The sequence below is a fragment of the Carcharodon carcharias genome, chromosome 23 (genome assembly GCF_017639515.1).
Source record: "Carcharodon carcharias isolate sCarCar2 chromosome 23, sCarCar2.pri, whole genome shotgun sequence".
In the NCBI taxonomy this organism is placed as follows: Eukaryota; Metazoa; Chordata; class Chondrichthyes; order Lamniformes; family Lamnidae; genus Carcharodon; species Carcharodon carcharias.
Window position 1 is genome coordinate 13,545,289 of NC_054489.1, and position 25,404 is coordinate 13,570,692.

Consider the following 25,404-nt stretch of genomic DNA (forward strand, 5'->3'; position numbering starts at 1 on the left):
TCATGAGGACTCGAAACGTCAACTCTTTTCTTCTCCGCCGATGCTGCCAGACCTGCTGAGTTTTTCCAGGTAATTCTGTTTTTGTTTTGGATTTCCAGCAAGCGCAGTTTTTTTGTTTTTATAATAGTGCAGAATGGTTGATATTGAATTGGCCACCCTGTGTACGCAATGTCTGAGATGCAGTTCTATTACAGTTGATGCCTCTTTGTAACTTTCTGCTCTGATCTACACAACTTGTGTCTTATAGCTTGTCATTTGAAAATCTGGATATACAATCCTTCATCCAAGTCATTGATATTTATGGTGAAAAGCTGAGACCCCAGCATAGCCCCTGAGGAACACCACTTGCAACATCTCATCAACCAGAGAACATTCCCTTTATACCAACTGTCCTTCTCTAACCTCCCAACCAAATACCAAGTCACGTCCATGTTGGTGACTTCCTGAAAAAAATACAGCTTGATTAGTCAAAAATGTGTTTCCCTTTACCAATCCATGCTGATTCTCATGAACAACCCTTGCTCAGTCACTCTGTCCCTCATGATAAATTCCAGTAACTACTCCACAAATGACAAACTGACAAGGCTGTCGTTTCCAGGTTTCTCCACCCCCTCCTTCCTCTTAAAAAAATTACATTTGCACTTTGCAATGACGTCTTGAGGTGAGGTGCCAGAGAAACCTGAGCTATTACTGAGAAACTATCTCAAGCTAAAACAATTGGTTCATCATTTATGAATAAATGAGAAATAATTTTTAAAATGGTAACTAGTTTTGAACAAATAGTTGGACGAACACTTTGCAGATCTCAAGCAAAACTGACTGAGCAGCAGCAAATAAAACCTTACAAAGGAAAATTAAATGTAATCCAGAAGAGTTGGGGAGCATTTTTAGGATATGTAAATGGTAAAGGAAAGAATGAGCACAGCCACCCTGTGAGATCAGAAAGGCACAATGCAAGTGCTAGCCACATAAATTAGACAAACAAATACCATATTAATTAGGGCCAGAAACTGGCTATAAAACCTCAACTGCTGTTAGTCAAATTAAAGGCAACAGTTCAAAAAAAAAGCAGAGAACTTGTTCACAAAGAAGCTTTGTTATGTTAACTCTTCAGGGCTGCTGCAGGACAATGGGAAAACTGGAGAACACACTAAACAAATGGCCTGGTAATCTGCATGCCAGGCAGCTATTCAGAGCATCTGAACTCTGCATGAATTCTGCCACACTAACATTACACCAGATGACAGAGCTATTAGGTGGCACTGAAGGCTGGATAGCAGAAGACATCTTAATAAGATGGTACATCAATTATTATTCTATAAAATACAATTTTTCACAAACTTTCAGGCCCAAGAGTTGCTTTCCCACACCCTCAATGTGTCCCTAAGTAAAAGCTGTTGAAGGATTGTGAGGACTCGAAACGTCAACTTTGTTCTCCGCCGATGCTGCCAGACCTGCTGAGTTTTTCCAGGTATTTCTGTTTTTGTTTTGCACATCCCCTTCACTAATCTACACTAAATCCCCTTGTAAATTTGTCTTTGTTCTCTTCTTCAAATCCTCCAAGGCCCCATATCTGGAACTTGCTTTACCCTTACATTCCCCTAAGAAAGACCTCAGCCTCCTGAGTGCCATTCTGTTGCACTCCTTCCCAAACCCCTTTACCTATCTACTTCTCTTTTCCTTGTTCCAAAGCCTTTACAAAATACATGTTTTTGACCAGGCTTAAATGAACCAAACCTCCTAATCTCCTGCTCCATGATTCAGCATCCACTTCACCTTGTGTTTCCACTTGCTCTGCTTTGGTATACAAATAGTCATTTGGTCATACAGAATTCGAGTATTGCTGAGAAAAGAGACATGTTGAAGCTTTTTGCCTTGCACTCATCAGGACACATAGCAAGAATACCAATATAAGAGGAAAACAACAATTTATACTGTATATGAAGAGAATGTTGATTGGTTGGCATGTGGACTCTGATTTGGTAAAGTCACTGCCATGGAGAATGCACCATGGATGATGACTGACAGTTAACTGCCAAGCATTGTTCGAAATTTAAACCAGGCAACTTGATCCTGATATTCCTCAGGGCAACGTCTTGACCAATATCAGCAAATGGCTGTCATTTATTTTGTTTAGCTAAAACAGGCACAATGTGTGTACATGCTCTTTCTATCTGCAAAGAACAGGGCCCTGTGTATTAATATATGTAGCTTCCAGTACACGCAAATGCGCCACACTGCAGTCCTGACAATCTTAAATTGTTTGTCAGCGTAATTCTTAGCACGCTGATGAGTAATTTAGCAAATGTTGTCCAATCACGGAATCACATCTAATGCTCAAACTTTTGAGATACCTTGGCCTTCCAGGGTAATCAGGGCTGAAAGTGATGGCCTTAGGCCCATTCATGAGTTTACGTGGTATACAGTGCAAAATGATTTGATCAGGGTAGTCATTATCCAATGGAGAGTTTTCCCTCCTGATCCCCATTGACTCCAGTTTTGTTAGGGCACTTTGATGCCACATTCAGTCAAATGCTGCCTTGATGTCAAGGGCAGTCACTCTCATTTCACCTCGAGTTCAGCTTTTTTGACCATGTTCGAATCAAGGCTGCCATCGCTTGATGGTAATGGTAGAGTCGGTGATATGCCGGGCCATGTGGTTGAATATAATTTTGCTGCTGCTGATGGCCCACAGTGCCTCATGATTCATCAACTGGTGGGTGGTGGGTTGGGGCGGGGTGTGGTGGGCAGTTGGTGGTAATCAGCAAGAGGTCTCCTTGTCCGTGTTTCACCTGAAGCCATGAGACTTCATGAGGTCCGGAGTCAATGTTGAGGACTCCCAGGGGAACTCCGTCCAGACTGTGTACCACCGTGCTGCCATCGCTGGTGGGTCAGGACATATCCAGGGATGGTGATAATGATGTCTGGGACATTGTAAGGTATGATTCTGTGAATATAACTATATCACACTGTTGCTGGACTAGTCTGTGGGACAGCTCCTGCAATTTTGGTACATCGCCCAGATCTCAGTAAGGAGGACTTTGCAGGGTTGACAGGACTGGGTGTGCCATTTCTGGTGCCTAGGTCAATGCTGAGTGGTCTGTCTGGTTTCATTCCTTATCGACTTTTGATACAACCATGTGGCTCGTTAGGCCATTGCTCTGGGTTTGGAGTCACATGTAGGCTAGAACAGGTAAGAATGGCAGATTTCCTTCCCTAATAGGACATTAGTGAACCAGATGGGTTTTTACAGCAATTGACTATAGTTTCATGGTCACCATTACTGAGGCTAGCTTTTAATTCCAATTTTCAATTCCAGATTTATTAATTAAATTTAAATTCCACCAGCTGTCATGGTGGGATTTGAACCCATGTCCCCAGAGCATTAGCCTGGGCACCTGAGTTATTAGTCCAGTAACATTACCACCACACCCCCTGAAAGCTATTCTATTGTGAAGACCATTACAGCCCAATGCAGTCTTTATCTAACAGCCAGACATGTACTTTGCAGCAGGAGTCACTGAATAATGATTCAAAACAGAAACTCTGATTTTCTTCCCCTTCCCTAGCACAAGACTATTGAAGCCAACAGCAGTGCTGAGCTTGACCAACTTGGCATAGACCAGATATTGAACTTAGGGCCTTCCAAGTCTTCATGGTTTCGTACCAAACCAAACAGTAAATACAACCAGTGAACTTTTCAGGTGAACTGACCTAATTTCCCCAGGTTACACAGCTAAGACCGACTTATCCAGCTTTGCATTTATTATTGAACTTCCCTCAGCATCACTACCTCACTGTTTTTGTGCTCATCACCATACTGTGATATACATCAGGATTGTGTTTCTGAAGTCAGACATTAACTGGAGTTATTGTCTCCAGTATCACGTGCCATTGTCTCTTTTAACAACAGTGTCGTCACTTACAATTAACCCTCCCCCTGTTGCTTTTCCAAACATTTTTGCAGTAACAAAATGCTATTTCTAAGTAGCGTGTTAAAATAATGAATGATTGATCCTAATTTGGAAGCGTGTGGGGGGGACTCCTTGTCCATTTTGTGCACCAACTGACTTGAGAGCAACTCAGAACTCCTTGCATAAAAATTCATTCAATGACTTCTGTTCCTGTGTCTCCCATACTGCAAGCCAGGGAGCGGTCTCCTCTTCTGTACATTTTTAGACTATAGTCTCACACCCCTTGGAGAAGTGAATCTCACTATTTAATTTTGATTTATACTATAACCTTTTCTAGTGGTACAGATATCATGCAAATGCAACTTTATTGCTTACTTTAGATTTTGTGGTGTTAGATCACAACCAGAAATGGGAGAAAAATGGCTTTGATGCAGGATAAGTAATCCTGAGGTCAGGAGACCAGTGCTCTAGAGGCTTGAGTTAAAATCCCATCATGGCATCCGGGTGATTTCAATTCAGTTAATTAAATAAATCTGGAGTAAAAAGCATCAGTATTGAAATCTGCCATCGTTACTCAGTGTTGCCTATAGGTGACTCCAGACTCATAGGAATGTAATTGGCTCTTGGCTGCCCTCTAAAATGGCCGAACAAGCCCTCAGTTGTTAAGATGATGGTGCACAATCACCTTCTCAAGGGCAAGTAGTGATGCACAATAAATGCTGGCTTTGCCAGCAATGCCCACATCCTGTGAATAAAAAAATTATGCCAGATATTATAGATTAGAAAAGATATACATATTTTGAAATTTGGACAGGATGTCAGTCCTCAAGTGTGGATATTGTCCTCAACTAAATTTTTCCTAAAATATTGTTAGTGACATTGGTGTCATCAGCTTCAAGAACTGAGGAAATAACTCAAAAAAAGCTGACCACAATCTGTGCACTTCATGCTGTCAACCAAGTTCATCAATTATTGTCACCAACGTACTGTGAACAGTGCAAAATACAGTAATCATAAAGCAGAGAGACGGTATTGTTTAATCACCCTTTACCCTTTGTATTTGACTCTAGCATCTGAACAATTTGTGGAGGAAAATGTCACTCCACAGCCAACGTGCATTCTTTTAACATGAGGGAACATCTTGTAACGGTTTCAATGTTTGCCAACTTCTTGCTGAATAAAAGGTATTGAAAAAAGGGCTCAAGCTGAGATTTTTTTTATTGAATGAGAAAAGCAGAAAAATCACGGCGTAATTTGGACTGGCTAGCCAAGAAATGAGCTGGATGTTCTAGGGTCAGCCTAATTGACATCAAAAATGAGCACTCAGTATCAGGACTGCTTTTCTCAAATGCTGAAAGTATACCTGAGAATATCCCCTATCTTGGAGTTTTCAGGTGATACTCAGGTAAGTGCCTTTTAAGGCCAAAGTGAATTTGAATGGGTGGCAAACGTGGCTTTCTATTGTCACTGCGAGTTCTGAATGTTTGAATTCTTTTTTAGCTTCAACTTGAAATTTGAATAACAGTCAATGGTTGAAACTAACATGTTTTCAATTTTCCAATGGTTTGAACTTCAGCTTTGGAAAATCCGAAGAATCAAGACGGCATGGCTTCGGATCCATAAACTCTTGATGTCAAATTCCAAAGGTTAATCCAAATTCTGAGCACATGCTGCTATTGTTCCCCTACCCTCCTAAAACAAATGGCTTTTTATTTCGACTGCAATGGTTATTGGTTCACTAAGGGTAACAGAAATTTGGATCTCTCTCGCTCCAAACAGAATCACAGAATTGTTACAGCTCAGAAGGAGGCCATTCTTCCCATTGAGGCTGCACTGACTTTCCAAATGAGCAATTCACTTTCTTTTCTCCAAGGAAAACAGTCCTAACTTCTCCAATCTATCTTCATAATTGAAGTTCCTCATCACTGCAACTATTCTCGTGAATCTTTTCTGCACCTTCACATCCTTCCTAAAGTGCAGCATCCAGAACTGGATGCAATACTCCAGCTGAGGCCGAACTAGCTCAACATAACCTCCTTGCTTTTGTACTCTACACCCCTATTAATAAAGTCCAGGCTATTGTATGCTTTATTAACTGCTCTCTCAATCTGTCCTTCAATGACTAATGCACACCCAAGCTCCTCTGCTCCTGCACCCACTTGAGAACTGTGCCCTTCATTTGATATTGTCTCACCATGTTCTTCCTAACAAAATTAATCACTTCACACTTCTCCACATTGAACTTCATCTGCCACCTGTCTGCCCGTTCCACCAACTAGTCTATGTCCTTTCGAAGTTCTACCATATGCTCCTCATAGTTCACAATGCTTCCAAGTTTCCTAGCATCTGCAAACTTTGAAATTGTGCACTGTACACCATAGTCAGGGTCATTAATATATATTAGGAAAGCAAGGGTCCCAACATTGACCCCTGAGGAGCTCCACTACAAACCTTCCTCCAGTCCAAAATACATTCACTAACCACTATTCGTGTTTCCTGTCACTCAGCTAATTGCATATCCATGTTGCTACTGTCCCTTTTATTCTATGAGTTATAACTTTGCTCACAAGTCTGTTGTGTGGCACTGTACTGAACGCCTTTTGGAAGTCCATGTACATATCAGCTGTGTTACCCTCATCAATCTCCTTTGTTATCTCTTCAAAAAAACTCTAGCAAGTTAGTTAAACATGATTTTCCCTTAAGAAATTCAGCCTGGCTTTCTTTAATTAACCCACATTTGTCGATGTGACTATTAATTTTGTCCTGCATTATTGTTTCTAGAAGTTTCCCTACCACCGAAATTAAACTGACTGCCCTGTAGTTGCTGGGCTTAACTTTATAGCCTTTTTGGAACAGGGGTGTAATGTTTGCAATTCTCCAGTACTCTGGCACCATCCCCAAGTCTTAAGGAAGACTGAAAAATTGTGGGCTATGCCTCTGCAATTTCCCCTCTCATTTCCTTCAGTGTCATTGGACGTATTCCATCTGGTCCTGGTGTTTTACCCACTATAGATACAGACAGTACCACCTCCTTATCAATTTTAAACCTATCTAGAAGTGTCTGAATTACCTCCTCTTTCACCACGGCCCAAGTAGCATCTACTTCCTTGGTAAAGACAGATGCAAAGTATTCATTTAATACCTCAGCTATGACCCCTACCTCCACATGTAAGTCTCTTTTCTTCTCTCTAATTGGCCCTATTCTTCTTTTTACCCACCCTTTTACTATTAACATGCCTATAGAAGACCTTGGGATTCCCTTTTATGTTGGTTGCCAGTCTCTTTTCATACTTCCTCTTTGCTTCTCTTACTTACTTTTCCACTTCCCCTCTGAACCTTTTATATACAGTTGTGGATGCTCGGTGATTTGAAATTTTCAAGACTGAGAATAGGTTTTTGTTGGTGGAAGAAAGGGTGGAGGGGGTGTATCAGGGATATAGAGCAAAGATAGGGAAATGGAGTTAACCAGATCTAACTGAATGGTGGAATTGGCTCGAGAGACTGTATGGCCTACTCCTGTTCCTATGCAACTCGTTTCCTTCCTAGATTCAAAGGGGTAACTTTTCAAATTTCAGTCCCTTCCGCACCCGAATTCCTATCACGGTCTGTTGAGTGTGTACAGCTCCACAGTGGCAGCATAAGTTCACATGGGTAATTCTACAATGGGAACGAGTTCTTCAATTTTAGTTGAAAAATTTGGGGCAGCCTTCATTTGGTAGGTTGTGAATGTCATGGGCAAATGGTTTTCCTCAAGAGTTCTAAAATACCACATTGATGGTGTGTTAATGTTCTTGGTCAGAGCAACTGGATCCATCTTGTGCTCTGCAATTCCCCACGAGTTCCTAATTCTGTCTGGAAGGATAGCCAGGTGCAAGCAGAGGGAACGCTGCATTTTTTCCCCTTCTCCTTAGCATTGAGTTCCAGACTACGCTTTTCGTTACATTCAGAACATTTTTGTCACCGTTTTCTGGAAAGCACCGAGTTTTAATTTTTTTTAACCATTTGATATTTTTCTTTCGCTAGTTTTCACCATCCCTCTGCTCAACACATCAACTCCTTGCTGAGGTAACATTCCATAGATATCTGTCACATTCCACTGCCTTGGTCATTCATATGAAAATAGACAGTGAGTGTAGGAGACACTTTGATCATTGAAGCATCATAGCCAAGCCTTTGGGTTTAGCAGCAATGTGGTTATATTACTGGACTAGTAATCCAGAGGCCTGGACTAAAGATCTGGAGACATGAGTTCAAGTCCCACCGTAGCAGTTGAGGAATTTAAATTTAATTAAATAAATCTGGAATAAGAAAACTAGTATCAATAACGAAGACCATAAAAAACACGTCTTGTTTACTCATGTCCTTTTGGGGAAGGAATGTGTCACCCTTACTCAGTCTGGTCTGGTCTGGTCTAGCCTACATGTGATACCAGACCCACAGCAATGTGGTTGACCCTTAACTGCCCTTTGAAGTGACCTTGCAAGCCATTTGGTTGCATCAAATCTCTACGAAAAGGTCTAATAAAAATAGAACTGGATGGACCACCTGTTGAGTTAGGAACCGGACATGACAAAGGCACACCTAGCTTATTCGAAACTGCAAAGGCCTCCATGCTAGCATTTGACTAAACCATGCCAAAATTGAGAGCTGCCCCACAGATTGTTCATGCATTAATCAACACAATCATGCTCACAGAATCATACCTTTCAGCAAACTGCCTAGACTCCTCCACCACCATCCACTGGGAGGACACGTCCACCAGAGGTACATACAGTGGTATTCAGACATGAGGAGTGGCCTTGTAAATCCTCAAGATTGACTCTGGACCCCGTGAAGTCCATGCACCAAGTCAAGAACGGGCAAGGAAACCTCTTGCTCAGTACACTGACTACCCTCCCTCAGCTGATGGATGTTCCATGTTGAATATGAATAGGAAAAAGCACTGAAGGTGGCAAGGGCACAGAATGTACTCTAGGTGGGGGACTTCAAAGTCCATGACCAAGAGTAGCTCGGTAATACTACTACTGACCAATCTGGTCGAGTCCTGAAGGACACAGCTGCCAGCCCACGCCTGTGGAAAATGGTGACAGAACCAACATGAGGAAAATACCTACATGACCTCATCCTCACCTATCTAACTGTGGCTGATGGATCTTTCAGAGGGCAGTTAAGAGTCAACCACAGCTGTGGGTCTGGAGTCACATGTAGGCCAGGCCAAATAAAGCTAACAAATTTCCTTCCCTAAAGGCAAGTGGCAAGTGCCAGGCAATGACCATCGCCAGCAAGAGTCTAACCATCTCCAACTCTATTACCGTCACCACCTTGGAGGTTAACATTGACCAGAAACCTAAATGGGCCAGCCATATAAATATTGCAGCTACCACAGCAAGTTAGAGGTTGGGTTCTCTGCAGCAAATAACTCTCCTCCTGACTCCCCAAAGCCTGTCCACCTCCTACAAGGTGGAATTCAGAAGTGTGATGGAATACTCCTTACATGCCTGGATGAGTGCAGCTCCAAAAACATGGAAGATGCTCAACACCATCCAGGACAAAGCAGCCCTGGTTGATCTGCACCCCATCCACCGCCTTAAACATTCAATCTCTCCTCCACCAGCGCAGCATGGCTACAGTGTGTGCCAACCACAAGAAGCATTGCAGCAATTCCCCAAGGATCCTTTGGAAACACCTCCAAAACCTGCAACCTCTACCATCTAGAAGAACAAGGGCAGCAAACGCAAGGGAACACTACGACCTATAAGTCCCCCTCTAAGTTACACACCACAATGACTTAGAATTATATCACCTTTAATTCATCGCCGCTGCGTTAAAATCTTGGAACTTTCTGGCTAACAGCATTGTAGGAGTACGTACATCACACAGGATGCATGGATTCAAAAAAGCAACTCACCACCATCTTCTCAAGGACAGTTAGGGATAGGTAATAAATGATGACACCCACACCTCATAAGTGAATGTTAAAAATGTGTGGATCGATATCCACACACATGCACTTCCACCAGGAGTTTTTGTTTAGAAACCCAGAGAGATAGAGAAGCCTGGTCAAGTTCCCTCTATAACCTAGGGTTGACTATAGCTGTCTATCTGAGGTCGACTAACTTAATATTTTATTTTTATACTCATATGGCTGTGAAAGCAGTTATAGTCTGATGTCGAGGTTTTAACGTGAGGTGTTTTCCCAATGTCCTGGAGTTCTTTTGATTGGAAAGCCAGGGCCAAGTCAGCAGAAAATGCAAAGAGCCGTGACTCTGTTGGAGGGAGGTCACTGGTATATATGTTGAAGAGGGCCCGTGCAAGAACTGATCCCTGTGGAAGCCCATTGTTAGTTACATCCGGGTAGCTGATTTGATCTCTAAGGTGGACACAGAACTGTCAGCTGTTGATTATGGAGTTGATTAGTTGTAGCATTTTCACACTGGAGATGTGGAGAGTTCCAGCAGAATGCTTGTGCTCCACACTGTGTCATAGGCACAGGCATCCTTAATATAAACTAGGATCAAATCATAGAATGGTACAACACAAGAGGCCATTCAGCCCATCATGCTTGTGCTGGAGCTTTGGAAGAACTATCCAATTAGTCCCAAATCCCCCCTCTTTTCCCATAGTCTAAATTTTTTCCCCTTCAAGTGTTCATTAAATTCCCTTCCGAAAATTACCACTGAATTTGTTACAGTTAAGAGTAAGGAACTTGAGGAAGGAGGGGAAGAAAATTGGAAACGGTCATAATTATTTGACATGTGCAAGTAACTATTTGGATTATATCTTTTGGCGGGGGTGTTGCTGGCAGAATCCACTACTTGCAAATCCTTTGGCAAGAACTATTAGAGATCAGAAGAAGGGAAGTAAAAGGACTAATAAAATGGCATGAATAAAATAATGACTGCCATGTTAGTGCTGTGTAGGTTATAATGTACTTGCCATTATGTCTGTCACTAATCTTGCTTTAATGTTCTGGATGCTGATTTTTCCATGCTAAGTGAGAAGTGGTGAAAAGCCCAGTATGGTAAACTGCTCTTTTGTAGTTTAATTTTGTACCATGTTTTTTGATTCTAACCAATGGTTTTTAAATGGTAATTAGAAACAACTTTAATTTTATCTTACATGGAGTAAATGCTTATATTACTACAGAAGTGGCTTGAAAATGTTAACAGGCAAAATCAGCAGCTGTTCCTGCTAAAAAGAGACTGGACTCTCCACTTGCCAGGGTCTTTTGTGACCTTCAGTCTATGTCTATGTCTTGAAGTCTGTGTCAAAATAAAGGCCCATTGAGGTCTTATTGGGACATCACAATGTTTTCATTGAATTTTGATTGCAATTAATCTACTTATTCATGGTTCTTCTCCAAAACCAGTACACAGGGATCACGGCCTAGGTCACTTGTGAGTGGTCAAACAAGCTTAAAATTGACAAGTGGCTCTTTGGGAATGAGGCTAATTGAGACTGCAGCATTAAGTTAAAGTGAAATAAAAATATTTAGGAGAAAATAGGGTTTAGTGTTTTCTATTGTTTGCTTCCAAAACACAGAATGATGGGATAAGTAAAAATAAGGAGCAATCATCAATTCATACAGATATCTTCCCCTTAGACTGCTCTCCAATGAAGCGTGTGTGTGTGCGCGCATGCACATGTGTGTGTTTAAGGCGTTTACAATAAGGCCATTCTTCACTCAAACAATGCGTTTATCGAAACTTGGGCTGCCAATGAACTAACCATTAGATATTAATTTCTTAAATTCCATTATTGAATGCTGGAAACTATTTAACTTGGGACTTGGGAGTTCTAGTCCAGGATTCTCTTAGGTTAACTTGCAGGTTGAGTCGGTAGTTAGGAAGGCAAATGCAATGTTGGCATTTATTTCGAGAGGACTAGAATATAAGCAGGGATGTGCTGCTGAGGCTTTATAAGGCTCTGGTCAGACCACATTTAGAATGTTGTGAGCAATTTGGGTCCCGTACCTCAGGAAGGATGTGCTGGCCCTGGAGAGGGTCCAGAGGAGTTTCACGAGAATGATCCCAGGAATGAAAGGCTTAACATATGAGGGACGTTTCAGGACTCTGGGTCTATACTTGATGGAGTTTAGAAGGATGAGGGGGGGGGATCTGATTGAAACTTACAGAATACTGAAAGGCCTGGATAGAGTGGACGTGGGGAAGATGTTTCCATTAGTAGGAGAGACTAGGACCCGAGGGCACAACCTCAGAGTAAAGGGAAGACCTTTTAGAACAGAGATGAGAAACTTCTTTAGCCAGAGAGTGGTGAACCTATGGAATTCATTGCTACAGAAGGTTGTGGAGGCCAGGTCATTGAGTGTATTTAAGACCGAGATAGATAGGTTCTTGATTGGTAAGGGGATCAAAGGTTACGGGGAGAAGGCGGGAGAATAAGGTTGAGAAACTCATCAGCCTTGATTGAATGGCGGAGCAGACTCGATGGGCCGAATGGCCTAATTTCTGCTCCTATGTCTTATGGGCTTAACCATTGTTTTAGACATCGTTAAATTACAACTTTTCCAATCGTGATCACGAGAGCTCTTGTATCTAAAAATGGAACAGTGCAGTTTGTTTGGGTCATTTCATGAGTTAATTCATTCTGAATAACAAGCTTTCACAAAGGCCATGGTTTCTGCAGATACGTTATCAGATCAGCCTAACACAGAGGTGCATCTGAAGTAATGCTTACACCCACAAACAATATACAGAATACTACAGGTCAGGAGGCGATGTTAGCGCTATCTGGAATAATGGATGCGTGGGAGGTAGCTACAAGACTGCAATTTAATCGAGTTCTGATGAGGTTTTAAACCTGCAAGAGCAAAGCTCAAGCAGTTTCTATACCTCAGCAGAAACAAAATATTCAATTACTGTCTTTAAGTCCCTGCCCAACATCTGCTCCTTTATAAAATAAACACTGACTACCTAGGTGCCTGCTCCTATTTAAAAAGTGACATTTTAAAAATACACATCTTAGATGGCACAATGCATTGATGTATAAAAGCAGGAGACAACATAAGTTTAAAAAATGTATAAAAAACTGATGGAAAGCCACTTCAAATAAAGATAGTAAATAAAGCTATTAACATCAAGTTCAAAACAACATTAATAGTGATAAAAGTGATATATTGCACCTTTAAGCATATATGAGGACATTTGGGGCACAGTACCACCCCTAGGAATGCCGTGTTTCATATGCAAAAAGGATAATGCTGGTTCAGTAAGCTAAGCCACAACCTGCTGTGGTCCTCACAGATCACAAAGATTTCAGGTTCAATACCGTGTCAAGTTAGTCAACTTCAGTCAGGGGGCTAGTGGATGGGTAATTTCTAAATTGGTCTCAGTGCCTCTGGGGCATGTAAATGAAAAGGATCAGCTCGAATTGCCATTCCAGATCACTGTCCTGTTTAAAAGTGCACAAGGGTGAACACTGAGTAAGGACAAGATTGATGCTCTCACAGTTGAATAGCATGTTGCCATTCAGTGTGAAGGGTCACACATTAAAACTACCAACGCCCAGCACGAATTGCTTTCTTTGAGCACAAAAGGGAAGAAGATTTGGGTTGGAAAAAAATAAGTTCTATGCTTCATTGCAGAATCATACAATGCTGGGTTCATCCAAAATTCATGTATTTCGTTGCTTTGCATTGAACTGTTCAAAATCATATTAAAAACTTTCTAAAACATTGGTAGTATATGGTTGCATGCTATGACTGTAGTGAAATAGGCCAAATGTAACACATATGCCAATCCAGCTAACTCCGTACAGACTGGGGATCAAACTCAGGATCTTCCTAATCTGCATGTCTCAGTTACTTGCTGGCTAAACTTTCTAAGCCATTGGGGAAAGTAAGTAAATGTTTAATGCAGTAAAGGCACACAAAGGTGAAAAATATGGCTGGTCCACTGCACATAAGTAAACTGCATCTAGGTGCAAATACAGAAAATATTACAATAAAGAAAGTGTTGAGGAAGTTGGCGGGTGGTGGGGTGGGGGAGATAAATTTGGAGGCGAGGAGAATCATTTCCCCAAAAGTACAGAGGACGTGCTGCCTGTTTTGCTTTGACTAGTGTCAGCAGAGGTTGTTGCACAGACGTTACTGTGGGCACAAAAACTCTGCAAATGAGGGCTGGGCTTCCTCACCTTACATTTTCTGCGGTTTGCTCCAGGAAGAAAACACATCACTGAACGCCAGTATAAACAGGGGCACATCCAAACGCACTTCCTGGCCTTCAGTTTCTTAAAGTTGTATTTAGCTGGTTTCTGAGCGTGTGAGCCCTTTATGCTTTGCTTTGTTACATGTAGCTTGGCACTCTGTTAGTTTGTTTTTTTTTCTCGTTTCCTGTCTCACGTCCTACCACACTGGAATGTTTCGCTCCCAATTTGAGACAGCTTCAATGTCAGAGTGAGTTTTCCTCTAGGAATTCCTCTTGCTCTCAGGGGGCTAGGCAACAAGGAAGAGATCCTTAGGAATAAGCAGAGAGAGACCACAAAACCCCATCCCCACCACAGTTACATGGTCATGTTAGAGGAGATACACTTCACTGGGTATGGCTTTCTCTAGGTTGACACAGTATCCTTGACAAGACAGCTTGTGGTACATGTAGAAAAGTAGTTAAGAGATACAGGAAGTTGAAACAATAGCACATATCTAATGTCAAATATGTGGATTGCCGGCACACGCACGTGGGTTTCAGGACGACATATCAAGTAGCTAGTTGGTTTGCAATAGCTTGAGGTGCGATATCCTTGAAAGATGGGAGTGTGGTAAGGCCTTCAACTGTTTATTACATGTTTAAATTTGCACCCAGACAGGAGATGCAGTGCAAAAGCTGTAGGCTTGAATGAGGTAACTACCAGAGACCAGGTGTAATGTTGGGACGGATTAACAGGCAATTTCTACAGCATGCAATATTGGATCAACTACTTGATACATGGTACTGCAAGTGTTAATCTTGCCTAGTCAGAGTCCTTAAAATGTGCCATTTACTTCAAATCCTGCAGCAGTACACACTGCACTGAACCTGGTAACCACCTGCAGCTAGAAATGATGCACTGCTGTCCACCAGGATACCAAATAGGGACCTTCCTCATATCGACCTCTTGCAGCTGCACATCCATTTTTGTTGACCATCAAATAGGGGATTGTGTGCTGTATCATATAGATTAGAATAGAGCCAGCAGTTTTGGCACAGCATCAGAATCAGTATAAACATAGCTACAGTGAACATTCCCTCTTCCCACAGCTCTAAAGCAATAAAAAAGGTGACATATCTCCCTCCGCCACTCCTCATATACATGTATGAGGAGCAGGTGTTTTTCAATTCCACTACCCAAATGATATTAATTTCATAGGTAGTTTATTATTTTGATTATTTAAGGCATGGATTAACTGTCTGGTATTAGTTGCCTTTTTGGAAAATAGGAGTGTCCGACTAATAGGATGTCTCCACTGATCTAACACAAAAGCCTTAAGAGTTTTTAACACAGAAATAAATATTAGGCCCAGGAAACAAGTCACCCCGCCACCCCCCACCGCCCCACATCACTCTCACCAACTTTGCCTTCTCACCATATTCCTCAACCCCATTTCTCTTCAAATAAAAGGGTTGCTTAATTTATACTATCTACTACAATCTCATTCTTGATAACATATTCTATAACTTTATTATCCTTCAGGTGAAATAGCTCTGCCTGATTCCCTAACTTATTTTGAACATCCCAATATTTTATCCTTGTGCTTTCTGGTATTGGGTTTAAAACAAGAAGTTCTTGTTTAAAAATAAGTCCTAAAAATGATTTTTGCCTTATCAAGGAATCCAAAGCAGGACTCAAGATTGTTGCAAAATGTTGAACCTAACTGGTACAGATCAGAAGAATTTTAGGAGATCATTTCAACTATAGAATATTCTCCATAAATTCCTGTAAAAGTGAGTATTCCAGTAAACGCTTCTGGGAATAAGAGGGATATAATAACGCAGGCAGTAAGCACCTTCTCTTGGCAAAACTATATATAAAAAAAACTAATAAAAATTGTGCTTTATACGGATAGAAATCACAATGGTTAAACATAACCACATGCTGAAATTCTAGGCCTGCAGGCCGACATGGCCCCACAGTGTCGGCAAAGGCACAATTTTCTCACAGCACCAAAAACAACAAATGGTTCAGAGGATAACGATCTGTAGTTTAGATTAAGCTTCAGAAAAGTAAACACGTTTTTAACAATTACAGCCCTTCTCCTTGGTCTTTTTATAGATTTATTCCAAGGTCTGTTAACTATCTCCTGCTCAAAATAATTGAAAACATTTGTCACGCAAAGCTCTTGTGAAGATGAAGATGGCATGTCAGTTTTGTCGTTAATGCCATTGTTCAAAACTTTACATAATTTTATGGTACAATGTTCAAACTAGTTAACAAGAACCACATTTAGATTTTATTTAGACCTTGTTAGGTGGGATGAAAATCGTGTTAGGGTGACAACACACACTGAGAAATCATATTGGAAAATCATTAGGTGGGAAAAATGATTGAAGTAAGTCAAATTATTCTATCCCATTTGAGTGTATTTCTTGCCAACTTTAAAAAATATACTTTTCTTTGCTATTTATCTTTTTTTTTGACTGCAGCTTCTGGATGTGTCCACTTCGATCTGCTTCCTCAAATTACAATTTACAAAGCTGACTAGAAATGAAGCTGTGTTGATGTCCTTAATGGGTAGTAACATGGCCCAGTGTAATATCCCAACAAAGCAGCCCAGGTATGATTCCCAACATAAAGAGCTGAGTTGTACAATCTCACTCAAAGCACTAATCCTAGAGCTACAGTAGGCAAATGTTACACCACTTTTCAAGAAAGAAGGGAGAGAGCAAATAGTGAACTACAGGACAATTAGCCTAACATCAGTTGTTGGGAAAATGTTGGAATCTATTATTAAAGAAGTCTTAACAATGCACTTAGAAAATCATAGTGTGATTAGACCAAGTCAACACGGTTTTACTAAAGGAAAATCCTGTTTGACAAATTTCAGTTTTTTGAGAATGTAACTTGTAGGGTAGATAAAGGGGAAGTAGTAGATGTAATATACCTAGATTTCCAAAAAGAATTTGATAAGGTGCCACATCAAAGCTTAATAGGCAACCATGGATTTGGGGGTAATATTTTAGCATGGATAGAGGATTGCTTAATGGATGGAAAGCAGAGAGTGGGCATAAACGAGGCTTTTTCAGACTGGCAGGCAGTGAATAATGGAGTGCCACAAGGATCAGTGCTAGGCCCTCAGTTATTTACAATCCATATTAAGGATTTAGGTTAAGAATGGAGAGTCATGTATCAAAGCTTGCTGATGATACCAAGCTAGGTGGAAAGGTAAGCTGTGGGGAGGACACAGAGAGACTGCAAAGAGATATAAACAGGTTAAATGAGTGGGCAACAAGATGGCAGATGGAATATAATGTAGGGAAGTGTCAAGTTATTCAATTTTGTCGTAAGAATGTAAAAATAGAAGTAGAATATTTTTTAAAATGTGAGAAACTTGTAAGTGTTGATGTTCAAAGACGTGCTGGTACAAGGAATGCAGAAAGTTAGCATGTAGGCGCAGCAAGCAATTAGGAAGGTAAATGACGTGTTGGCCTTTATTGCAAGGGGACTAGAGTACAAGAATAAAGAAGTATTGCTACAAATTGCACAGGGTTTTGGTGAGGCCACATCTGGAATACTGAGTACAGTTTTGGTCTCCACATTTAAGAAAGTGTATACTCATATTGGAGGTGGTGCTGCAAAGGTTCACTAAATTGGTTCCTGGGATGAGGGAGCTGTCCTATGATGGGAGGCTCAGTCAATTGGGGCTTACGTTCTCTGGAGTTTAGAAGAATGGGAGGCGATGTCATTGAAACCGACAAAATGTTGAAGGAGCTTGATGGGGTCAGCGGAGAGAGATTGTTTCTGCTGGTCATAGCTGGTCATTTCTCCTGGGGGCATAGTCTCAGGATAAAGGGCCAAACATTTAGGATTAAGATGAGGAGAAATTACTTCAAAGGGCTCTGTATCTTTGGAATTCCCTACCCCGGAGCGTTGTGGATCTCCATTGCTGAATACATTTAAAGCTGAGACACAGACAGATCTTTGGTCTCCTAGGGGATTAAGGGCGGGAAGATGGAATTGAAGCCCAAGGCCAACCCTGATCGTACAGAATGGAGGAACAGGCTCGATGGGCCATATGGTCTACTCCTGCTCCTCTTTCTTGTGTTCTTGTATCACAATAAGCAGGATCATGTTCCCACAAGATATTCAAACAGGCACAATTTTGGGCAGAAGTCATTGAAATTGCATCCAGAAATAGGCTGTATGGCTCTTTTTTTTCATCTCCAGCTTGGAGACTCTAAGTAAATCAAAGTGCACTCATTGCTGCCCGAGCTAGACGAGCTAACTAAACAGAAAGCAGAGATCAAACCGGAGACTGTTCTGGTTTGTCGGCTCGGCCTATCGACCTATCAGAGGAGTTGGAGTGAATCTTCCAAAGAATTGCAAAGGTGGGTATATGGCAAAATAGGGATTATCATTGTAAGGCTTCTTGTTACTTGTCTAGGATTTTCAGATATAACTTGAGCTCCAATTTGATCCTGTGGCAAATTTTAACAAAATTATAGAGTAGGTCCCTACCTGATACTTCGACCTGTCTGGTCTCTGATTGCTGAGCGATTTGAGCACTTTCTTTTCTTGTCCAGGTTACCAAAACCTGCAGCTTTTTTGCTCTTACATTGTCATGGCCACTAGCTCCACATCGATGGGTCGGGTGCTGCAGCAGCAAGCCCAAAGTAAACATCTGGATTCGCCAAGGCCTATTTTACCTGTGGTGCTCCCAGCTGTTGGCTTTAACTAATGTGGACAATTTAACTTGGCTTGTCAATAGGTGGTTGTGCATGATCTATGCTTTGTGAGCCAGTGCCCAACTAAATCAAATATAAGCAACCAAAGTGGGAAGATACTATGAAGCAGTAATGCTCCTGTTTGATCAATGAATACATACATTGTGTAGCATGATGCTGGACCGCATAACTAGGAAGGATGCAAATTTAACCTCAGGGCCTTGTTAAGTTAGCTGCTTTTAGCAGGGCAGCAGTGGGATTGAATGATCGATCTCAGTGTTCTGAGGCTAGGGAGGGGACTGGAAGGAAAAACATAGATCTCCATCCTGATCGTTATCCAGTGCCTTCTGCTGCAAAACAGAATGCACAGATATTGTGTGAGGATAGGCTTAGCTGTAATGTCATCAAGATAAAACAGCCTCCAGCTCACTCGTTAGGTTTGCACATGGAAGATGGGGCATCAGAAGATTGCTGGCCCCTGTGAACAGTACACCAAACAAGGAGACAATGCCCTTGGGAGAGGAGACGAGAAAATTGGAAGGGGAGGGGGAGAAAAACTGCTTGATGCCTGTGTTTTATCACAGCAAGGCTATAGGCCCCAACACTACATGCCTTTGTCAGCAGACAATACCAGGCAGGCCACCCTTAGAGCTTTTTACATTTTGCTGCACACACAGTGAAAATTACACTGCATCTAGCCTCCCAGAGTGAAGCTACAAAATCTAACCCACATCAAAAACAACAACAACAAAAAAAAGAATAGAAACCAGCCCTGCACAACCACAAAACAAAACACTGGCCACCTCTGAGCACCACCCTAGCTACAAAAAGCAGTGGAATTGGGGGGAGGAATAAATTAAATAGCTATTTTGTGCAAATTGCTATAGTAAACCAATGGGAAAAAAAAGTGTGGAATTTCGAGTAAAACCTACTCAGCACTTATTTTTGTCGGTTAAGAGATAAGTTGTCGTTTTAAAAAGTGCCTTGTGTCTCTCACATCTTCACATCTAATAAAATACTTCAAATGCAGTCCCTGCTGTTACGGAAGTAAATACGGTACCCACCTTATACACAGTACAACCCTACAAATGTGAGACACAGGACCAGTTCTATCTGTTTTATTTTTTGGTGCTGTTGGCTGAAGGAGGAAAGTTTTCAAGGTTATTGAGTGAGTTCCCTGCTCACTTCAGATAGTGCCGTTGAACATAGAACAAAGGTAGGCCATTCAGCTCATCGAGCCTGTTCCACCATTCAATGAAGTCTTAGTATGACAAGTCTATTTACCTATCTCAGTTCTGTGCTTCTTAATACCCTTAGCTAGAAAAATAATCTAGCAATCCCCAATTTAAAATTATTAAAGAGTGAGCATCTACTGCTTTTTGTTGCCTTTTGTGTGAAGGAGTGTTACCATGCTCCTCTAATTTTAAGGTTATGTTCCCTGCCTCAGACATCCCCACCAGCACAAAGTTTGTCTCTATAGCCTATCAATTCTTTTTAAAATCTTACAAACTTCAAATAATATCCCAACTTAGCATTCTATATTCCAGGGAACATAGGCCTAGTCTGTATGATCACTCCTCACAACTTAACCCTTGGTCACCCAGCAACATTTCAATGAATATGCACTGCACTCCTTCCAAGGTCAATAGATTCTAAGGCGCAGTGCACAGAACTGCACTCTAGATGTGACCTAACTAGGGCTTTGTATAGCTGTGGCAAAACTTCCTCCCATTTATATCCTTTACATTCAACAAAATCAGCAGATGGATTCTTGGCTTAATGACTGACTGCCACCTCTGATAGTGCAACACCACAATGAAGTGCCAATCCTGGGTTGTGTGCTGCAAGTCCTAGAGTGGGACTTGAACCCTCAACCGTTTCATGCAGAGATGAGTCTTACCAACTGAGCCAATCTACTTTAACAAAGGATTTGAGTATAATAGCAGATTCTCAGCTGGCTGGCTTTAAAAAAAAAGGAAAAAAAAACAACGGGCTACATTTTCGAATATCAAGTTGCAAACTCCAATCCCAAATAAAGGGTGATTGTTGGCATTTGGGGCCATTTTATTTCATTTAGTGTTTCTGCAGCTTGGATCATGAAAGAGTGACAGCCGTGTGCCAGCTCTCCATGTTTACACTGCTAAAATGCACTTCCTTCTAACAGTACAACATGGATTTACGATTCTGCTGTCGGGAATAAGGAAGCTGCATTTGGTAATAGAAATCTGAGGAGTTGCTGTGCTGAGGTGACTCTCCCATGCTCTGAAATCCAGAGGCACCCACTGCAGAGGGGAGCAGCTTCAAACAGCTCCACGTCATTTTAGTCATGATGCTCATTTCGTGCAAGAGACCCAATGAGACTTTCGTGACACTGCAATGTTTTCATAATGCAAGTAACAGAATTACACTGCATTTTAAAACAAGAGGTAAAGTTTTTCCAACAGGTTTACAACAGAAACAGTGTCCCCCTTATGAGCATATTAAACACAGGAGTGTTTATAGTCATTAACTACAACATAGGAATGGGAAACTTGAAAATAATCAAGTGAAAAATGCACGTAGTTGCTGTGATGTCTATACAGCTATGTCTTCACTTAAAACTTCAGCTATCATACTCTTCACCCAAAATATATCCTGCATTTAGACTGGTACAAACTGCCATGAATTACGAAGAGCCTCTTAATATCTACTTTAAACTATTATTTAAAGGGAAATTCAAATTCGGGAAGCTAGGACAAGGAGTATCCGTGATCACTGCTATGGAAGAAATGTCGGAAATGGTTAGCCTAACAGCAGAAAAATCATGTGCCCAGGGGAAACTAATGCCAACTGCATCAGGTCACAAGCACCTTGGAGCAAGAAACATTACATTCTAATCAGCAAGAAATTTAAGTAGTACAAATTTGCTGCGCCAGAGTGGCTTCAGAAACTGGAGAGCAAAGTTTATTGCTTTGGCTTTATATTAGGTTGGAAGTGTGGGAGGGGTGGGGGCAGTAGCGAGGGGATCAGAGTCACAAAGACTTTAATCTCTTGTGGTACTCTTAGTGAAGAATCTGGGCCTTCAGAACACTAAAACTACTGGCTTCTAGGGCTGGGTTTGAATATGCGTGCTGTCTGACTGAATATTCAGCTGGCTTTTACAACAAACATGTTGATCACTCCTTTTAAAACTATTTTTTACAATAAGACATGGCTCAGCATTAAAATAGACACATTGTTGATTCTTACTCACAAAGTTCAAACCTTCATTTTTAAAACTAAACTTGTGTGGCTGAACTTTGCACTGCTCTAAGTGTAAATTACTTTTTCATGATATTTCATGAACGGAATTTTAACATGTTTAAATAGTTTAATAGCTCAAACTGGAAAAGATTGACTGAACAATACACACGCAAGAATTCCTCCAAAAATTAAGTTGCCTGAAAAAGACCAATATGGATGAATTGAGTTTGTGGTACCTACACTGAGGGTTAGGTAGCCTCTGCCAGTCTTTGTGTCTGATCCCAATGAAGCAGGGCGGGCTCGATCCTTTTTCCTGGAGCATGCAGGAGGGGCTTTGAGAGTAAAAATCCACCAGCTGTCCTGGATTTACTGTCAGCACATCCATACAGTCAAACATTGCGAAACAGGACAGGAATCAAAATGTACCAAGAATGCTAAACAGTCCACAGTCCTCTTATCTCTCTCTCTCTGCTTCTTTCAAGCAGGGGTCGGTAGCCTGCAAATTAGCATTAAGCTTCAGAGCAACACCTCTGAGTCAAAGGGGGACAAGGTTGCCAGAATTAGAAACAGGGATCATGTTTGAGTTCTGTTTCTGTTGTTGTGACTGGGACCTAGAATCATGGTCAGTCCCAGCTGCTGAAGTCGTGATCCTGTAATCAATCCAACTGTTCATTTACCATTTAAATATCTCGACACCACCAAAACCACAAAGGGAGGCACAACCCTGCTTAGTCAGAATAACATCACCAGTTCCACTGCTTTGCCTGTCAGAAGAGCCTCAGAGTCTCTATGCTTCTTCAGCCAATGCCTCTTCAAATGCCTGGGATAGTCCTTATAGATTAAAACACAATAGTTTAAACAGTGTTCGCTCTCATCTCCCCTTCTCTCTGATCTGGAGTAAGATATCTTGGTGTTCTCTGCTGGTCTTTCTCCTCCCTCCCTCTCTGTCACTGGGTTAAAAGGATTCATTTGCTTAATATATGCGCCTGAACTCTCCCTGAACCCTTTCCCTGGCAGCTAACCTTCAAATGACCCTTCACCATTCTGACATCACATTCAGCCCCTCTCAATCTCTCTTCTTTCTCTTTCAGTGCCGCAAATATTCCTGTCAATCAAACCAGACACTGAGACGAACTCCTGCAGCCAGCAACTGGGGCAGCACAGAAAACAAGGATAATTTAAGAAGCTGACAGGGTTCTGCACTTTGGACAATCCATATAAAAGACAATAATAATAGCCTCTCTGATGGGTCATTTATAATTTTCTCACAGCATTTTTCGAAAAATAAAATTAACATTTTGGTAATACACATAAGGTGTGGAAATGTATAACTGAGAGCTGAGATGCTTCGTTCACATGGGACACAGACTGCTACAATAAAGAAATTATTCATATGGTTTTACAAAACATTGGTGGATCTGAAAAAATGGAGCATTTTTAGTCTATTCACCTTCCCATCTCGTTATTTAACGAGTCTTGCAGCAAAATAATTTAGTATTACAAGTAACATTTGGTAGTTACTCAAAGAATGGGAAATATAAAAGTTTCTCACTCCACTCTGGGATGTTGAGGTTATCACAGTACACAGTAGTGATCATGGATGAAATAAGAGGATATATGAGTTTTTAACTTGTTCACCTGTCTTAAGCTTGGCCATTTAGCTCTGCTAGTAACCCAAAAGCACTTATGGTAAAAGTAGTGTGAGTTGAAAGACTAGGTTGAACCCTATGTTGACATCACAATGTTGAAAGCGCATGAATACAGAGGTTCTTATATAGAAACATCGAACATTTATGGCACAGGAGGCCATTCTGCCCATTGTGTCTCTGCCAGCCAAAATGGAGCTAACCAGCCTAATCCCACTTTCTGGCCCTTGATCTGTAGCCTTGTAGGTTATGGTAGTTCAAGTGCATATCCAAGTAAGTTTTTTTAATTGCAATGAGGGTTTCTGCATCTACCACTGTTTCAGGCAGAGTCCCAGATTCCCACCACTCTCTGGGTGAAACAATTCCTCAGCTTCCCACTAATCCTTCTGCTGTTTGTGTTAATTATTCTAGCAGAACATAGAAAAGACAATTCATATCGCATTTCTTTTTTTAAAAACTGACAACTCAAAATGGAAAGCCAAGGCCCAAAACTGAAGATAACATCAGGGATGAGTTAAATCAGAAAGCAGTAGAGAAGGGTTTTTCCAGGTATTTTTATTTTTGTTTTGGATTTCCAGCATCCGCAGTTTTTTGCTTTTATTATAGTAATAGAGAAGGGAGTGAGTAGCTACTATATTTTCCAGCTTTCCAGTGAAAATCCAACCTTAGATTATAAAAGCCTGAAGATTGTGAGAGGAAGAACTGACTTGTTTTATTCTTTCTATATTCCTTCCCTCAAAGTCAGAGACAATGGGATGAATCTTGATTTCAACAGTGTCAGGATTCAGGCAGGAAAGAAAGAACTTGCATTTATATGACGCCTTTCACAGCCCTAGGATCCCTGAAAGTGATTTATGGCCAGTGATATACCCATGTAGTCACTGTTATAATGTAACTAATTTGCAGCCAATTTGCACACAGCAAGGTGCCACAAAAGTAGCAATGAGATGACCAGATAATTTGATTCGATTTAGTGATGGTTAAAGGATAAACATTGGCCAGGACACTGTGGAGAACTCCCCTGCTCCTCTTTTAATAGTGCTGCTTGATCTTTTACATCCACCTATGAGAACATCTCTTCAGAAAATGGTACCTCCAACAATGTATCACTCCCTTAGTATTTCCCTGAAATCCCTGGCTAGATTAAGTGCTCAAATCTCTGGAGTGGGACTTGAACCCACAACTTTCTGACTCATAGGTAAGAGTGCTCTCACTGAGCCAAGGCCGACACAAGGAAGTAAGATGAGCATGTAGGGTGATATTTTCAATTTAGGAGTAACAAAAATACTCTAATTGAAATACTTTAAAATAATTTTACAAAATGAACCTACTACATGTTATAGAAAGTAATCCTTGACTGGGTATCAGCATTTTAAAAGTAGAAGTTGTTTTAGACTCTGGAGTCCAATTTTCAGGTATTTTATGTGCAGGTAACAAGATTGGAAAATGTCCAGTCCTGATGCTCCAGCTATCATAGCGTGGGAAAAGCTTGATGGAATGGGCCTTCTTTTCCTGTCTGTCATTTTAAATTGGAGAGATTACATAGCCCAACTCTGTCAAGGTGTGCCAACAGTTTCTATTAATGAATTCAAACTAAAATGTGGGAGTATAAAGTTGGCATTGTCCCACAATCACAGGAGGAAAGAAACAGTTACCAATGACACTGTCACCAACACAAATTTATTTTTCTCTCTCACTTTTGAGAAGCCATCAAGCAGATTTCAAATGTGTCCCAATGGGAACAGG

The 25,404-nt window shown here is 41.1% G+C and overlaps 1 protein-coding gene across 13 annotated transcripts in view; it reads right to left on the bottom strand.

Annotated features, from left to right (window-relative positions):
- Positions 1 to 25,404, bottom strand: part of raraa (retinoic acid receptor, alpha a) — a 533,901-nt gene that overhangs the window by 106,422 nt on the left and 402,075 nt on the right. The window contains exons 1-2 of one of the 13 annotated variants that reach the window (XM_041173636.1): positions 22,253 to 22,379; positions 14,067 to 14,367 (exon numbers count right to left, since the gene is read on the bottom strand). The exons of 11 other annotated variants lie outside the window; for them this stretch is intronic. In XM_041173636.1, coding sequence (XP_041029570.1) covers positions 14,067 to 14,135 — 69 coding nt within the window. In that variant the 5' untranslated portion in view covers positions 14,136 to 14,367; positions 22,253 to 22,379. Of the gene's footprint in view, positions 1 to 14,066; positions 14,368 to 22,252; positions 22,911 to 25,404 lie in introns of those variants that run through there. One more of the 13 variants, XM_041173635.1, reaches the window with a different exon arrangement.